At 41.6% G+C, this 15,226-nt stretch overlaps 1 protein-coding gene across 7 annotated transcripts in view; it reads right to left on the bottom strand.

The window, feature by feature from the left end:
* Positions 1-15,226, bottom strand: part of LOC117271535 (junctophilin-1-like) — a 258,838-nt gene that overhangs the window by 175,066 nt on the left and 68,546 nt on the right. For all 7 annotated transcript variants that reach the window (XR_004502892.2, XM_033649756.2, XM_033649755.2 and 4 more), the window contains exon 2: positions 6,538-7,297. Coding sequence is in view for 6 of the 7 variants with exons in the window: in XM_033649756.2 (XP_033505647.1) it covers positions 6,538-7,297 (760 nt within the window). In the remaining variant the exon portion in view is untranslated. The remainder of the gene's footprint in view (positions 1-6,537; positions 7,298-15,226) is intronic.

The following is a 15,226-nucleotide window of genomic DNA, read 5'->3' on the forward strand; positions in this document are numbered from 1 at the left end:
AATATATGGACTGAACCTCGAATATATTGAATTCAAGTCTGAATATATGGACTGAACCTTGAATACATGGAATGAATGTCTGAATATATGGAACAAACCTTGAATATTCATTCATTCATCTTCTAACCACTTCATCCTCTTGAGGGTCGCGGGGAGGCTGAAGCCTATCCCAGCTGACATTGGGCGAGAGGCGGGGTCCACCCTGGACAGGTCGCCAGACTATCGCAGGGCTGACACATAGAGACAAACAACCATTCACACTCACGGACAATTTAGAGTTATCAATTAACCTAATCTGCATGTCTTTGGACTGTGGGAGGAAGCCGGAGTGCCCGGAGAGACCCCACGCTGACATGGGGAGAACATGCAAACTCCGGGGCTCCCACACCCGGGATCGAACTGGCAACCCTCTTGCTGAGAGGCGACAGTGCTAACCACCACACCACCGTGCCGCCCGAACCTTGAATATATTTAACTAAAGTCAGAATATATGGAATGACATCATCAAGGCACTAGCACCATCTTGTGTTTCCTCTGTATGCTTGTATTGGATGCTGCAGCAAGGACACAGTGAATATGAGTAAGTCGGTGAGAGACATAGTGGCAGCAATTTTAAGCAACAAAGACATAGTAATTTCCACATTGGCTATTGCACATGGTAATGTTAACCATACCCAATACCGCAGTACGATATGAGGTGCCGTTTTCCATGTCTTACAATTTAGACTTTTTTATAAATTGGTCTAAATGTATATATAACTAATTATCTTTGACTTACAAAAAATAAAAAATAACATTACAAATGAATCTTAATCAACTTGGTCTGATATCTTTTTATGAATGAATAAATGTATATAGAAACATGATTACACACAATTCTTCCAGTTTATGTGTACACCAACATACCATAAACAATATATATACATACATACATATATATATATATATATATATATATATTCCCTTCTTCAACCCTGTATCTCCTTAAGCTCCACTTTCAACCTGTTCCGCAGCTTCACTTCACATATAGAAATACAAAACTGCACACTATGATCAAGATCATCAATGCAAAGTGAAAACATTGATTGATAATATCATAATCTTTAGGATACGCCTTTTTTTTAAAAAAAAAAATTCTGTATCACTGTATCACAGCAGGCAGACAGCAAGCAGCCAGGAAAAAGACAAGGAGGATAATGATATATCCTCGGGAATAAATAAGCAGGGTGGCAATATTATCGATTTTAGAGAAAATACAGGTCAACAGACAGCACACATGCCATATGTGAACAATGCCATTACGAGATAAAACAGGACACAAGGTTCCCTGGCTGGACAGACATCTCACTCCACTACCTTCTTATTACAGCAACATCAGCCGCTCTGTTTCAACAATGGTAGACTGAAAACAATGTTCATGCGGGCTGAAATTCAACCGTGCTGTTCTGTCGGGAGACGCAGTGACTTAAACCAACAGTGAGTAATAAAAATAATAACGTTACATGTAATTTGTTAAGCTATGACTAGAGGGGAAAAAAAGTCTGCTAGCTGCTAGGCTACCTTATGCAGTGTAAACATGCTTAAAGGGACATTATGTAGCAATTTCAGTTGTTTATTGGCAAAAACCGATCTGCATTCATGAATGTCATCATTGGTGTATTATTACATCCACCAACAATCTGACTTATTCTCGTAAAAGGAGAATTTCAGATTTGTTTGTACATTGGGCAGGTAAGTCGTTTGGGGGGTTCTATAACGTTTCGCCATCTTGAAAATAAAGGGACATATAGCACTACTAGGGAATAGCCCCGCCTTTGGCGTTTTCATTGAGAGCCAGGCCAGTGGTGCGTGACTGAGAAGCCAAAGGAGAGGAGCAAGAGGCACTTCGCTACTACCCCAGCACTACTGCAGCATAAAAAAGTCCCACTCTATGAGCATAATGCAGGATCATGCTTATGCAGCATCACGGGAGACGGAATCCTCATTGCCAAGAAAGCGCAAAAGGGAATCAAAAAGGCAATGTGACCGGCAAATTTAAAAAACAAGGGTCAACATCGGGGTAGCCTTTCCCTGGTGGAAAGAGCTGCTGAAGAAGAAAGGTAATGCAATCACAGGCCAGCGCCGCTTAACTCATCCCATGTGCTGTTTTATGTGTGTAAGTCTAGTCAGTGTAAAGTAAACTTTACTGCACTTATTAATTGTGTTGTTCTTATCTTTTATGGCTGGTTGTATTAAATAGGCAGATGATATCGCCTCATATCGATTACAGGCCCCTTAATCACATCACAATGAAATCAATCATACAGAAGAAACAGATCAATTAACTAGACTCCATAACTGCCTTAAAGACATAAAAACCTGGATGAGCACCAATTTCCTGATGTTAAATTCAGACAAAACTGAAGTTATTGTTCTTGGCCCCAAACAACTCAGAGAGTCTTTATCTGATGACATAGTTTCTCTAGATGGCATTGCTCTGGCCTCTACCACTACCGTAAGAAACCTCGGAGTAACATTTGATCAAGATTTGTCTTTTAATTCTCATTTAAAACAAACCTCACAGACTGCATTTTTTCATCTGCGTAATATTGCGAAAATTAGGCCTATCCTGACCCGAAAAGATGCAGAAAAATTGGTCCACGCTTTTGTTACCTCAAGGCTGGATTACTGTAACTCTCTATTATCAGTTAGCTCTAGTAAGTCCTTAAAAACTCTCCAGCTAATTCAGAATGCAGCAGCATGTGTACTAACAGGAACTAAGAAACGAGATCATATTTCTCCTGTTTTAGTTTCTCTGCACTGGCTCCCTGTAAAATCCAGAATTGAATTTAAAATCCTACTGTTAACTTATAAAGCTTTAAATGGTCAAGCTCCGTCATATCTTAGAGAGCTCATAGTGCCATATTATCCCACCAGAACACTGCGCTCTGAGAACGCAGGGTTACTCGTGGTCCCTAAAGTCTCCAAAAGTAGATTGGGAGCCAGAGCCTTTAGCTATCAGGCTCCTCTCCTGTGGAATCATCTTCCTGTTACAGTCCGGGAGGCAGACACCGTCTCCACATTTAAGACTAGACTTAAGACTTACCTCTTTGATAAAGTTTATAGTTAGGGCTGGCTCAGGCTTGCCCTGTACCAGCCCCTAGTTAGGCTGACTTAGGCCTAGTCTGCCGGAGGACCCCCCTATAATACACCGGGAACCTTCTCTCCTTCTCTCTCTCTCTCTCTCTCTCTCTCATTGTGTCATACGGATTACTGTTAATTTATTATGCTGATCTTTTCTGTACAACATCTATTGCACGTCTGTCCTTCTTGGAAGAGGGATCCCACCGTTGGGGAGTTTATCCTTATCCGCTGTGAGGGTCCAAAGGACAGAGGGATGTCGTATGCTGTAAAGCCCTGTGAGGCAAATTGTGATTTGTGATATTGGGCTTTATAAATAAAATTGATTGATTGATTGATTGATTGATTGATTGAATATTGTGGCAGACATTATAATATCAGCAAATATTGTATTGTTGTCCAAAGAATCAATATAATATAGTATCATTATGAAACTCTCCCCACTTCCCAATTGTTGCCTTTTACTTAAATATGTTTTAACCCCATATCATCAAAGTATGTATCAAAAAGTTTTTTTGAAAATCAATAAATAACCCAACTCTATTTTTTTGTGACCTTTAGAGTTTGAAATTTATTCAATTGATTCTATAAATGTCAGTGATGTTGATCTGTTTGATATAAATTCATATTGATTATCAGTAAATAATCTGTGGACACCGAAAAACAGTGTTACCAATTCAGTATCAGACCAAATATCTCCCCTTCTGTTCCAGAAATGTGACACTCAGTAATGGTCAGAAAAATGTTTTATGCAGACTATTGTAGTGTCACAATAAGCTGACCAATCATGATATTCTATTGGTTTTGAGAATTTTTGAGTTTTGGCCAAAAACATATTTTTTTTGGATGCATGGACAAAGTATGTACGTACGGACAGACAACTCGAAAACAACATGCCTCTGGCTATGGCTATCGCTGGTGTGCAGGCATAAAAAACAGAATATGTGGCCATTGTTTGACAGGTGAGGCTGAGACAGAGATGTTCTTCCTCCTACCATGTAAGAAATTCAATAAAATAAGTACTCATTTTAACAAGTTAACAACTCTATTCAACTCAAACTAATTTCAGATTTCAAAGAGCTTAATGACCTCTCAAAATTAAAAATACTCCTTGTAGAAGAACGTATCTTGCTACCCAATATGTATCAGCATGCCATAACCTGAGGGACAGTGAATGACCATGACACACACACACACACACACACACACACACACACACACACACACGCATTTATTTATGTATGTGAAAACATGGATGCTTCACAAACACCTTCCCCCCACAGCACAGAAGATCTAGACAATCAGCACAGTTTCAAATTCTAATTAGTTAATTCCAGAGTCCTAGTATGTTTGTGTCAAATTTAAGGAGAGGTCTTCATGAGGTATCACGTTCATGAAATGAGACAGACACAAGGTCACAGTGACCTTTGACCACCAAATTCTACTTAGTCCATCCTTAAGGCCAAGTGACATTTGTGCCAAATTTGAAGAAATTCCCTCATGGCATTCTTGAGATAACGCGTTAATGAGAATGAAACAGATGGACGTCTGTATATATGTACAGACAGACTGTGGTAAGGTAAGATGGATGGAAAACCCCAAAACATAATGGCTCTGACCACAGCTATGGCTGGTGCGGAGGCATAAAAAATGAATTGAGAGAAAGACAGGCAGATAGAGAGAAAGACAGACAGATAGATAGGACAAGAGAAAGAATGAGACACACCAGCCAGAAGCCAATCAGAATGTGGACCATTATCTGGGGCATGAAAATGCTGAGTCATTGTTCAGTAGAACTGCTGATAAGACCCAGAGAAGTACTACTTGAAAAAGACATCCAAATTCAAAAATTGCACACTGTATTGCTGAAATGTATTCACTTTGTGCATCCCAAGACTGCTCAAGATGTTGACATGTCATTTGAGTGAATAAAATAAAAATGACTGAGAAATCTTTCTAAGTCTCTAAGTTGGGGTTTTTGCTTAGAACTTAATATTACCAGCAAAGGAACAGAAAGGGGATTACTTGTTGCACTGGGGCACGCAGTTCAAAATATGTAAGTCCTATTGATAAAATGGGCACAACATCTGAAAAAGGACAAAAAAGTTTTGTTGTATAAATTGTGTACGAAGAGTGGAAATTGTGGCTGCTACAGGCGTTTAAGTCAGAATTTTTTGTAAGAGCAGAAAGGCAGGAGGGTCTAAAGCGAGTGATGGTCATGGTGGGTGGTGTCATCAGTGAAAAGTGTTAGAATGAGAAAAGATAGCACACGTCCTTAAGGAGTTGAACATTTTGATATCTGGGCAGCTGTGGCTTAGGAGGGCAGCTGTGGCTCAGGAGGCACAGTGAGTCATCCACTAATCAGAAGATCAGCAGTTTGATCCCCGGCTCCTCCAATCAACATGTCGAAGTATCCTTGAGCAAGATACTGTACCGCAAATTTCTCTTGATGGCTGTTCCATCATCAACAATTTTCTGGAGGAAAACTTAAAATATGAGTTCCATTCTCTTTTATATTGTACAAACTATGATGACTTAAGAGAGTTAATGTTCCATGAAATGGCTTGTCTCAATCCTGACGTCTTTTGATGCTGGGATGACGAAAAGGTAGAATGGTTGTTTAATTTTGAATTTAAGATTGCCAATGTTGTTCAAGCTTGGAAGAGAGGGCAATAATGTTTGTTTAATTAGTACTTTTTTTTTTTAAATTTTCAGTTCTGATTATATATGATACTATCCTTTTAATGCTGTCTGAAGTTATGTTTGCTGGACTCTGGTTGTAGCTTGCTCTGATGTTATGGTGTTTTGTAGGCCCATGAGGGCTAAGCATGACTGCTTGCATGACACAATAATAAGAATTAATTTATTTATTTATTTATTCATTTATTAATTCATTCATTCATTCATTCATTTACTATGCTGATTATATAGCAGTGTATCAGATTGTATCCTTTATTACTCATTTGAGCTCTAAGATGTTGGACTAAACTGACAACTGTTCAAAATGCAGTGAATGAACACCGTAAAGACTGATTACTGTGTTGTACACATAACTATAGAAAGTACAGCTCAAAGTAAAAAAAAAAAGATCCACTGTCTAACTAGGTTGGATGAATAAAACATCTTTGTTTTCTCTTCCAAATAGGACTGACTAATGTAGAGGCTTATTTTCAACCTGTCTGATCATCTGACTGCTCTTTTCAATAATGTCAAGAGCAAGAGGTATCCTCATGGTGTGAGGGTTTAAGATGCCTAACCATGTAAATGCAGCATCTACAGTACAAGTCAAGCCAAGGGCCTTTATATGCTCCATTACAGTTGTCAGCTCTCTACGGCACCCTTTTTCATATGAAAGCAGAAAACCAAGAGGGTGAAATTTTTTTGCTGTCTAAGAGGATTGAACATCTAAAATTTTACCTGGAGATGGCAATCTCTACTTTAGTTCTGGCAATAGCTGCTGCTCTCACTGCTCCCTCCATAGCTCGATCCACCTTCTGTTTGGTCTTGGTGTTCTTCAGTGGGATCAGCTGCTTTCTGATGCCCCGGGCAAGCACATTGTTCTTGTACTTCCCTTCTTCCTTGGTGCCATCAGGAAAGACAGTGCAGCCATAGCCATGGCGCTTATTGTTCAACCACTCGCCTTCGTACTTCATGCCATTGGAGCGCTCAGAGACACCAAAGCCACTGCGCTTGTCATTTTTCCACTCTCCCATATAAGACTCAGTGGTGGTGGCATCCACATTGTCCTCCAGAGGCAGGTAGTCATCACCCAAGTCTCCATCTCCATAGCTGATAGTTGAGTTGGCATCGCTTGAACTGATGCGGCTCATGGTGGTGTCACTGTGTGCTGAGCTGCGTTTACTGGAAATCGATGAGCGTGAGTCTGATTTGCGTAGTCTCTGAAGGCTCCCAAAGAGGGAGCCACGGCGAAAAAGTCCCTTCTTTTTTTCTGAACCTTCTCCGTCTGAGTGGAAGTTGAGTACAAAGCCACCTCGTGTACCAGCAGGGCTGTCAGATAGGCTGTCACGCAGTACTGTACCATTACTCTGCTCACTGCGGAGGGAAGACAGTGAAGTTCGTAGAGGTGAGCGGATGACAGAGGCCATACCGTATGGAACACTTTGACGCACGCCATATCCATGACGCATCCCACCAGTCCACTGACCCTGGTACGTACCTACAGCAAGAGCAGAGGGAGGGAGAAAGATGACAGACAGTAAGTAAACTGGAAAATACAGAGTTTTTTAAAAAATGAGAGAGAGACAGAGAAGTGACAGAATCACTACTAGATTACAGAAGTCACAGAACAGCAACACCCATGGAATACAAGCAGGCCTGGAATTTCATCATTTTAGGGGCAAGGCCACTTGGCCTTTCGTGTTGTCCATTTTTTGAGGGCACAAAGGCCAAAAGCCAGGGCAGCAAGGCCATAAAATAAAACTATCTGTGAAATGAATAAATAAAACAAGCTCAAGTAATAATAATGAGTATAATAACTAATAATGTGATTTATTTAATAGTACTAATAAACCCAATGTGTTTTAAATATAGAACAACCAGGTTTATGTATTTATACGCAAACAATCTTAAATATTAGACCTAAATATTTTTTGAGTGTACATGATGAACTGATTCACTGAACAAGACTGGCTAACAATTGTTTTTGATGTGTTGTTAGATAGCTTACAAACAAACTACAGCAAACTGCAACAATTACTATTTCAACTGGGCCGCATTTCAAAAGCAGATAATGTCGATGGGCCACATTTTTAGCATTGAGCAACCGATTCACTTTATTTTTGCATACATGTAAAGTATATATCTATATATACAGGCATGGCCCTCGTCAACATAATGCAGAAACAGACTAAAAAAGACCTATCAATCCACAGAAGCATAATAAGTGACATTAACAGTATCTAATAAGAAACACTATCTACCAGCATCTCCCTCTCCCCTCTTCCTCCACACACACACACACACATGCACACACCTCACCTCCTGACGTTTTCCTTATAGGTCAGTTACACAGGATATAGTTTTATACAGTCCTTGGCAGCAACAGTAATGTTTACAACAACAAAGTCACTATTTAAAACCCAATAATATCTCACTGGAATATAAATATTCCTCCTGACATCACAATACTGAATGAAGAAAGTCATGTTATCTCAGCATGAAAACAAACATCAGTATCAGTCATTCATCCTGCTCTCTGTCCCTCCCCTACTGCGGACACTCACTGTCTGCATGTCGACTGTCTCAGGTACATCTTCAGATAAAGTGTTAGCCTACATACAGACAGCTTTCATTTTAGTTTGTCTTTAACACTTTGCTGTTAGCCTTGCAAGCACAATGTGCTTGTGTTGACCGCGATCGTAAATCATAATAGCAGTGAATGAGAGAATCATATTTCAACGACAGAGCGGGTTGAAATATTGCTTTCTACATGCTGATCACATGTATTGATAAAGTATTGGCTTGGCTGGCAGAGGTTTTATTGCACTTCCTTACAGTAACAAGCATAGTTGTCGTCAACTAGAGTAATGTTGAAGTTATATTCCCTTCATCTGCACCGCGGCCTCTCTGCTGTTGTCTGACTTCACTCTGTTGTGTGTGTGTGTGTGTGTGTGTGTGCACGCTTGCGCTGTGAAGAGGAGGTCAGCCCTGACATGCAGAGAGCAGGAGAGAGGCTGCAGAATGATGATGAAACGAAAAAGTAACGCTGATAATGGCAGAGCTTACTATTATTACGGTCTTGATTAAATTTGCCTTGGGTTGTTTAATACTGGGTCTCGGTACCAATCCCTGTCCAGGCATTGGGCGGTGATAGATTGGAGTCAAACTGTTGTTATAGCCCGTCCGAGCGGTTCATGCCAGGCTCGAATCAAACCCACCACTGGTGATGTACGCATCGTCTCATTTGATGTTGCCCAATAAGAATCCAGAATGTCATCAAAAGACGCTTTTTTTTTCTCTCAAAAGACACGTGTCAAAGCAGTGTTGACAGGAAAGAAGCAGAGAAAAAAAAGGCAAAATCACCCGGGGCAGTGCAGGCGGGGCATCAGGGCCACTGTAGCCTTTGGGCAGATATTTTTTTCAAGGGTACAAGGCCAAATTGAGAGGGCACGAGGGCCATGGCCATACCCTGAACAAGAATGCATGATGCATGTGCCTGTGGATATTCTCATTTATCCAGGTCATAGTTATCTCAAGGCAACTGAATCGAACGCAACTGGATTTAGTTTTGTCTTAGAAGACGTTTCACCTAAATACATTTTATAATCAATGACTTTGATTTGAAGGTTTTACATTAAAAAAAAGAGAAGAAAGCAACAACAAAAGACAACAAAAGGTTTGTTCAAAAGGGAGTGGGAATAAAACTCACACACACATTCATACACTGGTGGCCGAGACTACCATACAAGGTGCCACCTGCTACTCAGTTTTTAACTCACTCACACACCGATGGAAGCATCATCGGGAGCAATTTGGGTTTAGTATCTTGCTCAAGGATACTTTGACATGCAGACGGGAGGAGCTGGGGATCAAACTGCTGATCTTCCGATTGGTGGACGACCCACTCTACCTCTGTGCCACAGCCGCCCCAATGTGCTGCACACATTGCTGAGAGTAGGGCTGTAGTCAACCAAAGAAAATCTTGGTCGACTAAAGTCGCACATAATCCTCAACTAATTGATTAGTCATGGGAGAAAAAAAATCTGCACGTTATTTTTACTTCTGCAGTGGTGTCAATCAATCAATTTTATTTATAAAGCCCAATATCACAGATCACAATTTGCCTCACAGGGCTTTACAGCATACGACATCCCTCTGTCCTTATGACCCTGAAACGGTAGAAACCTCAGGAAGAGCAACTGAGGAGAGATCCCTCCAGGACGGACAGACGTGCAATAGATGTCGTACAGAACAGATCAGCATAATAAATTAACAGTAATCCGCATGACACAATGAGACAGAGAGAGAGACAGAGAGAGAGATGCAGGTAATAACAGTAGCTTACAACAACATTATTGAAAGTAATAATATTATAGTTATAGTTCTGGCTACTGTGGTACAATATGTTGAAAGTATGTATTAATATCTAGCAGTATACATGTGTGACAATAGTTATATGTGTATAATAACAGTAGAAGTATGACTAATGACTAATGATGGCAGCAGCAGCAGGAGGCATCTGGCAGGACCACGGCAGCAGCACAACCACACACGTCACGCTGTCCAGGCACCGCTGCGATATGAGTTAATCTGAGAGACAGTGGAGCACAAAGGCTCCGGAGAAGAAGCCGAGTTAGTGACATCCAGAATGGCCGAGTTAGCAAGATGCAGTAATAGAATACGAGAGAGAGAGAGAGAGAGAGAAGGAGAGAAGGTGCCCAGTGTATTATAGGGGGGTCCTCCGGCAGACTAGGCCTAAGTCAGCCTAACTAGGGGCTGGTACAGGGCAAGCCTGAGCCAGCCCTAACTATAAGCTTTATCAAAGAGGTAAGTCTTAAGTCTAGTCTTAAATGTGGAGACAGGGTCTGCCTCCCGGACCGTAACAGGAAGATGATTCCACAGGAGAGGAGCCTGATAGCTGAAGGCTCTGGCTCCTGATCTACTTTTGGAGACTTTAGGGACCATGAGTAACCCTGCGTTCTCAGAGCGCAGTGTTCTGGTGGGATAATATGGCACTATGAGCTCACTAAGATATGATGGAGCTTGACCATTTAAAGCTTTATAAGTTAACAGTAGGATTTTAAATTCAATTTTGGATTTTACAGGGAGCCAGTGCAGAGAAGCTAAAACAGGAGAAATATGATCTCGTTTCTTAGTTCCTGTTAGTACACGTGCTGCTGCATTCTGAATTAGCTGGAGAGTTTTTAAGGACTTACTAGAGCTACCTGATAATAGAGAGTTACAGTAATCCAGCCTTGAGGTAACAAAAGCGTGGACCAATTTTTCTGCATCTTTTCGGGTCAGGATAGGCCTAATTTTCGCAATATTACGCAGATGAAAAAATGCAGTCTGTGAGGTTTGTTTTAAATGAGAATTAAAAGACAAATCTTGATCAAATATTACTCCGAGGTTTCTTACGGTAGTGCTAGAGGCCAGAGCAATGCCATCTAGAGAAACTATGTCATCAGATAAAGAGTCTCTGAGTTGTTTGGGGCCAAGAACAATAACTTCAGTTTTGTCTGAATTTAACATCAGGAAATTGGTGCTCATCCAAGTTTTTATGTCTTTAAGGCAGTTATGGAGTTTAGTTAATTGATTACATTCTTCTGGCTTCATCGATAAATACAACTGAGTATCATCCGCATAACAATGGAAATTTATAGAGTGATTTCTAATGATGTTACCTAAAGGAAGCATATATAGAGTAAATAGGATTGGTCCGAGCACAGAACCTTGCGGAACTCCAAAACAAACTTTGGTACGTAAGGATGATTCATTATGAACATCAACAAACTGAAAACGATCAGATAAATAAGATTTAAACCAGCTTAGTGCAGAACCTTTTAGGCCAATTAAGTGATCCAGTCTCTGCAGTAGAATTTGTGGTCAATTGTGTCAAACGCCGCACTAAGATCTAATAAAACAAGTACAGAGACAAGTCCTTTGTCTGAAGCAATCAGAAGGTCATTTGTAATTTTAATTAGTGCTGTCTCAGTGCTATGATGCACTCTAAATCCTGACTGAAATTCCTCAAATAAATTATTATCATGGAGAAAATCACACAACTGGTCTGCGACTACTTTCTCAAGGATCTTTATCGTTATGCTATGTAGTGTGTGAAATAGAGTATGGTGAATGTGACAGGAAAGCTAGTATCAGCATTGCTTCTGCCTGGAGCTCGCATGTATGGAGCCTGGGTTTGGTTGAAGATGGCAGTGCTGTTTGGGCTGAGAAAGCCATGTGTAAGTAAGAAGGAAATCCAGGAAGAGGAAGGTTATTTAAGTGTGGGAGTGGCCTATTTGAATCCATTTTGTTTGAGACCATGCTGCAAAGTGAGTGTGTTTGCTGATCCTGTGAGTTCATTTATCTCCTTTAACTTTAGCTTACATTGTAGTTATGCTATGTAGCGTGTGAAATAGAGTATGGTGAATGTGCTAGTAAAGGTAGTATCAGCATTGCTTCTGCCTGGAGCTCGCATAAACGGAGCCTGGGCTTGGTTGAAGGTGGCAGTGCTGTTTGGGCTGAGATCACTGTCCAGCCTCCTGGAGGTGTCATTGTTGTGAGGGCTCGTCCTGGGGAGGTAGACTGTACAGCCTAACCCGGCGGGGGAGTGTGATAGCCTAACAAGGCTTCCTTCCCTGGGTCTACCTCCTCGGTGGTAGTATAGGTAAGGTAAAGGAGGTTGTTCGGTTAGTGTGGGGAGCAGTGAGACCTGGCATTAGGGGAGTGTCTCTGGGACGCCAGAGATCACTGTCTAGCCTCCTGGAGGTGTCGTGGGACTAACTAGACGAAACACCGGTGAAAGGAGGTTCCCACCCGATGACGCCAAAGACATGTTAGTTATCACTGCTCACGGGTCTGTATAGTTAAGCCTTGCCATAATAGCTTATCGTAGGGCTTAGGAGGATTATTCACTGAGTGCTGATCCCTTTTTTTTTTTTTTTTTATTATAGCACAAACTTCTTGTGTTTATTTGAATTCAGAACTAGCCCAGCTAGTGACTGCTGTGAATAGGGCAGCTGACAACAAGGGAAAGACCATGTGACCGCTTGGAAAGACAGCTGACAGGAGGGAAAAGACCCCAGCGGTGCTGGCATGGGTTAGCAACCCATGGTAGCAGTGGTGAGGCCTAGCAGCCTTATTACAACCAAAATTAGCTACAGCCAACATAGGGAAAATACCCCAAGAGTCAGCGAGAGCAGGGGTGGAAGATGACTCACAGGTGGATTACACGGTAACAGACATTGGAAAGGACACGACTATGACTTGGACCGGTGACTCAGTGAAGGATAGGGGCACGGACCTATCCACCAGTGCTAGAATTAGCAGCACTCAGGGCAAGGTGAGCGCATCTGTAGAGGGCAAAAGTAGCATAGTTGAGAACAAGATGCTTCAGGTTTGTCCTTGCGGCTGGCAGAAAGTAACATCAGTGAAAGGCCTCAGAACTCATCAGGGAAAGAAGAAGTGTGTGGCAAAGAAAGGGCAGAGTAGCCGCATTGATCAGTACTTCCTAAGAAGTCAGTCGAGTCAGTCGGATGAAGTCCAGCGGCAGGTAGAAAACCACAGTTCGCAGGATATCAGTAACGCTGCCACTGAGGAGGAGGGGGTAGTAAGAGAGGATGCAGGTGACACTGAGGCCAGTATGCTAGCCAGAGAAAGAACCATGGAGCAAAAGGTTAGAGTTAGATGGCCTAGAGCAAATGACAGTAAAGAATGGGAGATAGTTAATAGAGACTTGTCAGTAATCTTGAGTAGACTTAGAGGAAATGCAATAGAAAGGTTAGAAAAGATGGGAGATATAATGTATTCATATGGTGTAGAGAGGTTTGGGGTGCATGAGAGAAAGAGGAGTGAGAGGGTACAGTCAGGTAAGTCTAGGCGGCAGAGAGAAATAGAGAAGTTAGTCAAGGAAAGGAGACAGTTAAGAAAGCAGTGGAAAAAGGCTACAGAAGAAGAAAGGGAGGGAATTAAGGTGTTGCAAGAGGAGCTGAGAAGCAGGCTAGCAGTTCTTAGAAGGGCGGAGCATCTCAGGAAAAAGAGGAGGAAGAAGGAATATGCTAGGACAGGTTTTTTCAGGGACCCTTTTAAGTTTGTTAAAGGATTGTTCAGCCAGGAAAAGGGAGGGCAGCTTAAAGCAGAAAGGTTAGAGGTTGAAGAATATTTGAGAAACACGTATTCAGATTTGGAGAAGAATAGGATAGTAGGTTTCCCACCTGATATCCCTCCATTAGGAGGGATAGAGCATGAGATGGATGTCAGGCCACCTAGGTGGAAGGAAGTTCAGGAGGTGGTCAGACGTGCAAAGGCTTCTTCGGCCCCAGGGCCTAATGGAGTCCCCTACCGGGTTTATAAAAGTGCGCCTGATACCCTTAAATTTTTGTGGAAACAGCTAAGAATAGTTTGGGAAAAACAAATTATACCAAGAGCATGGCGTAGGGCAGGGGGTGTCCTCATTCCTAAGGAGTAGGAGTCTGTGGACCTTAGCCAGTTCCGGATGATTTCTCTCTTGAATGTGGAGGGGAAGATTTTCTTTAGTGTAGTAGCGCAGAGACTAGCTAGCTACTTAGAAAGGAATAGCTTAATAGATACCATGGTGCAGAAGGCAGGAATACCAGGTTTTTCAGGGTGTTTAGAGCATACAAGCATGATCTGGCACCAGATTCAGGCAGCGAAGATTAACAAAAGGGACCTACATGTAATATTTTTAGATCTTGCAAATGCGTTTGGTTCAGTACCGCACAGCCTCATTTGGAGTGCGTTTGACTACTTCAGAGTGCCACAGGTAGTTGTTAACTCAGTGAAAGCATATTTTCAGGATATTAGGTTGTGTCTAAGTACAGCACGTTTCACAACAGGTTGGCAGAGGCTAGAAATAGGCATCATGGCAGGGTGTACAATTTCTCCATTAGCATTTACTATGGCAATGGAAGTAATCATCAGGGCTTCTAAGTGGGTGGTAGGTGGGGAGAGACGGCAGAATAGGTTGCATCTTCCACCAGTTAGGGCTTACATGGATGACATGACACTGGTGACCACAACAATGCCATGTACAAAGAGGCTACTAGAGAAGGTAAATAAGAACCTCAAGTGGGCCAGCATGAAAATCAAGCCTAGTAAATCTAGAAGCATCTCGATATGTAGAGGGAAGTTAAGTGATAGGAAGTTTGTCATAGATGATGAGGACATCCCAACAATTAGGGAAAAGTCAGTAAAGAGCTTAGGTAGGTGGTACAATGTAGAGTTGAATGATAAGGAACAGGTGGTGAAATTTAGAAAAGATGTGGCTGAAGGATTGGATAGAATAGATAAATCAGAACTTCCAGGAAAGTTGAAGTTGTGGTGTTTGCAATTTGGCCTATATCCTAGGTTAATGTGGCCATTGTCAGTTTATGAAATTCCAATATCTGTTGTGGAGAGAATGGAAAGG

Source organism: Epinephelus lanceolatus, chromosome 12 (assembly GCF_041903045.1).
Source record: "Epinephelus lanceolatus isolate andai-2023 chromosome 12, ASM4190304v1, whole genome shotgun sequence".
Lineage (NCBI taxonomy): Eukaryota > Metazoa > Chordata > Actinopteri > Perciformes > Serranidae > Epinephelus > Epinephelus lanceolatus.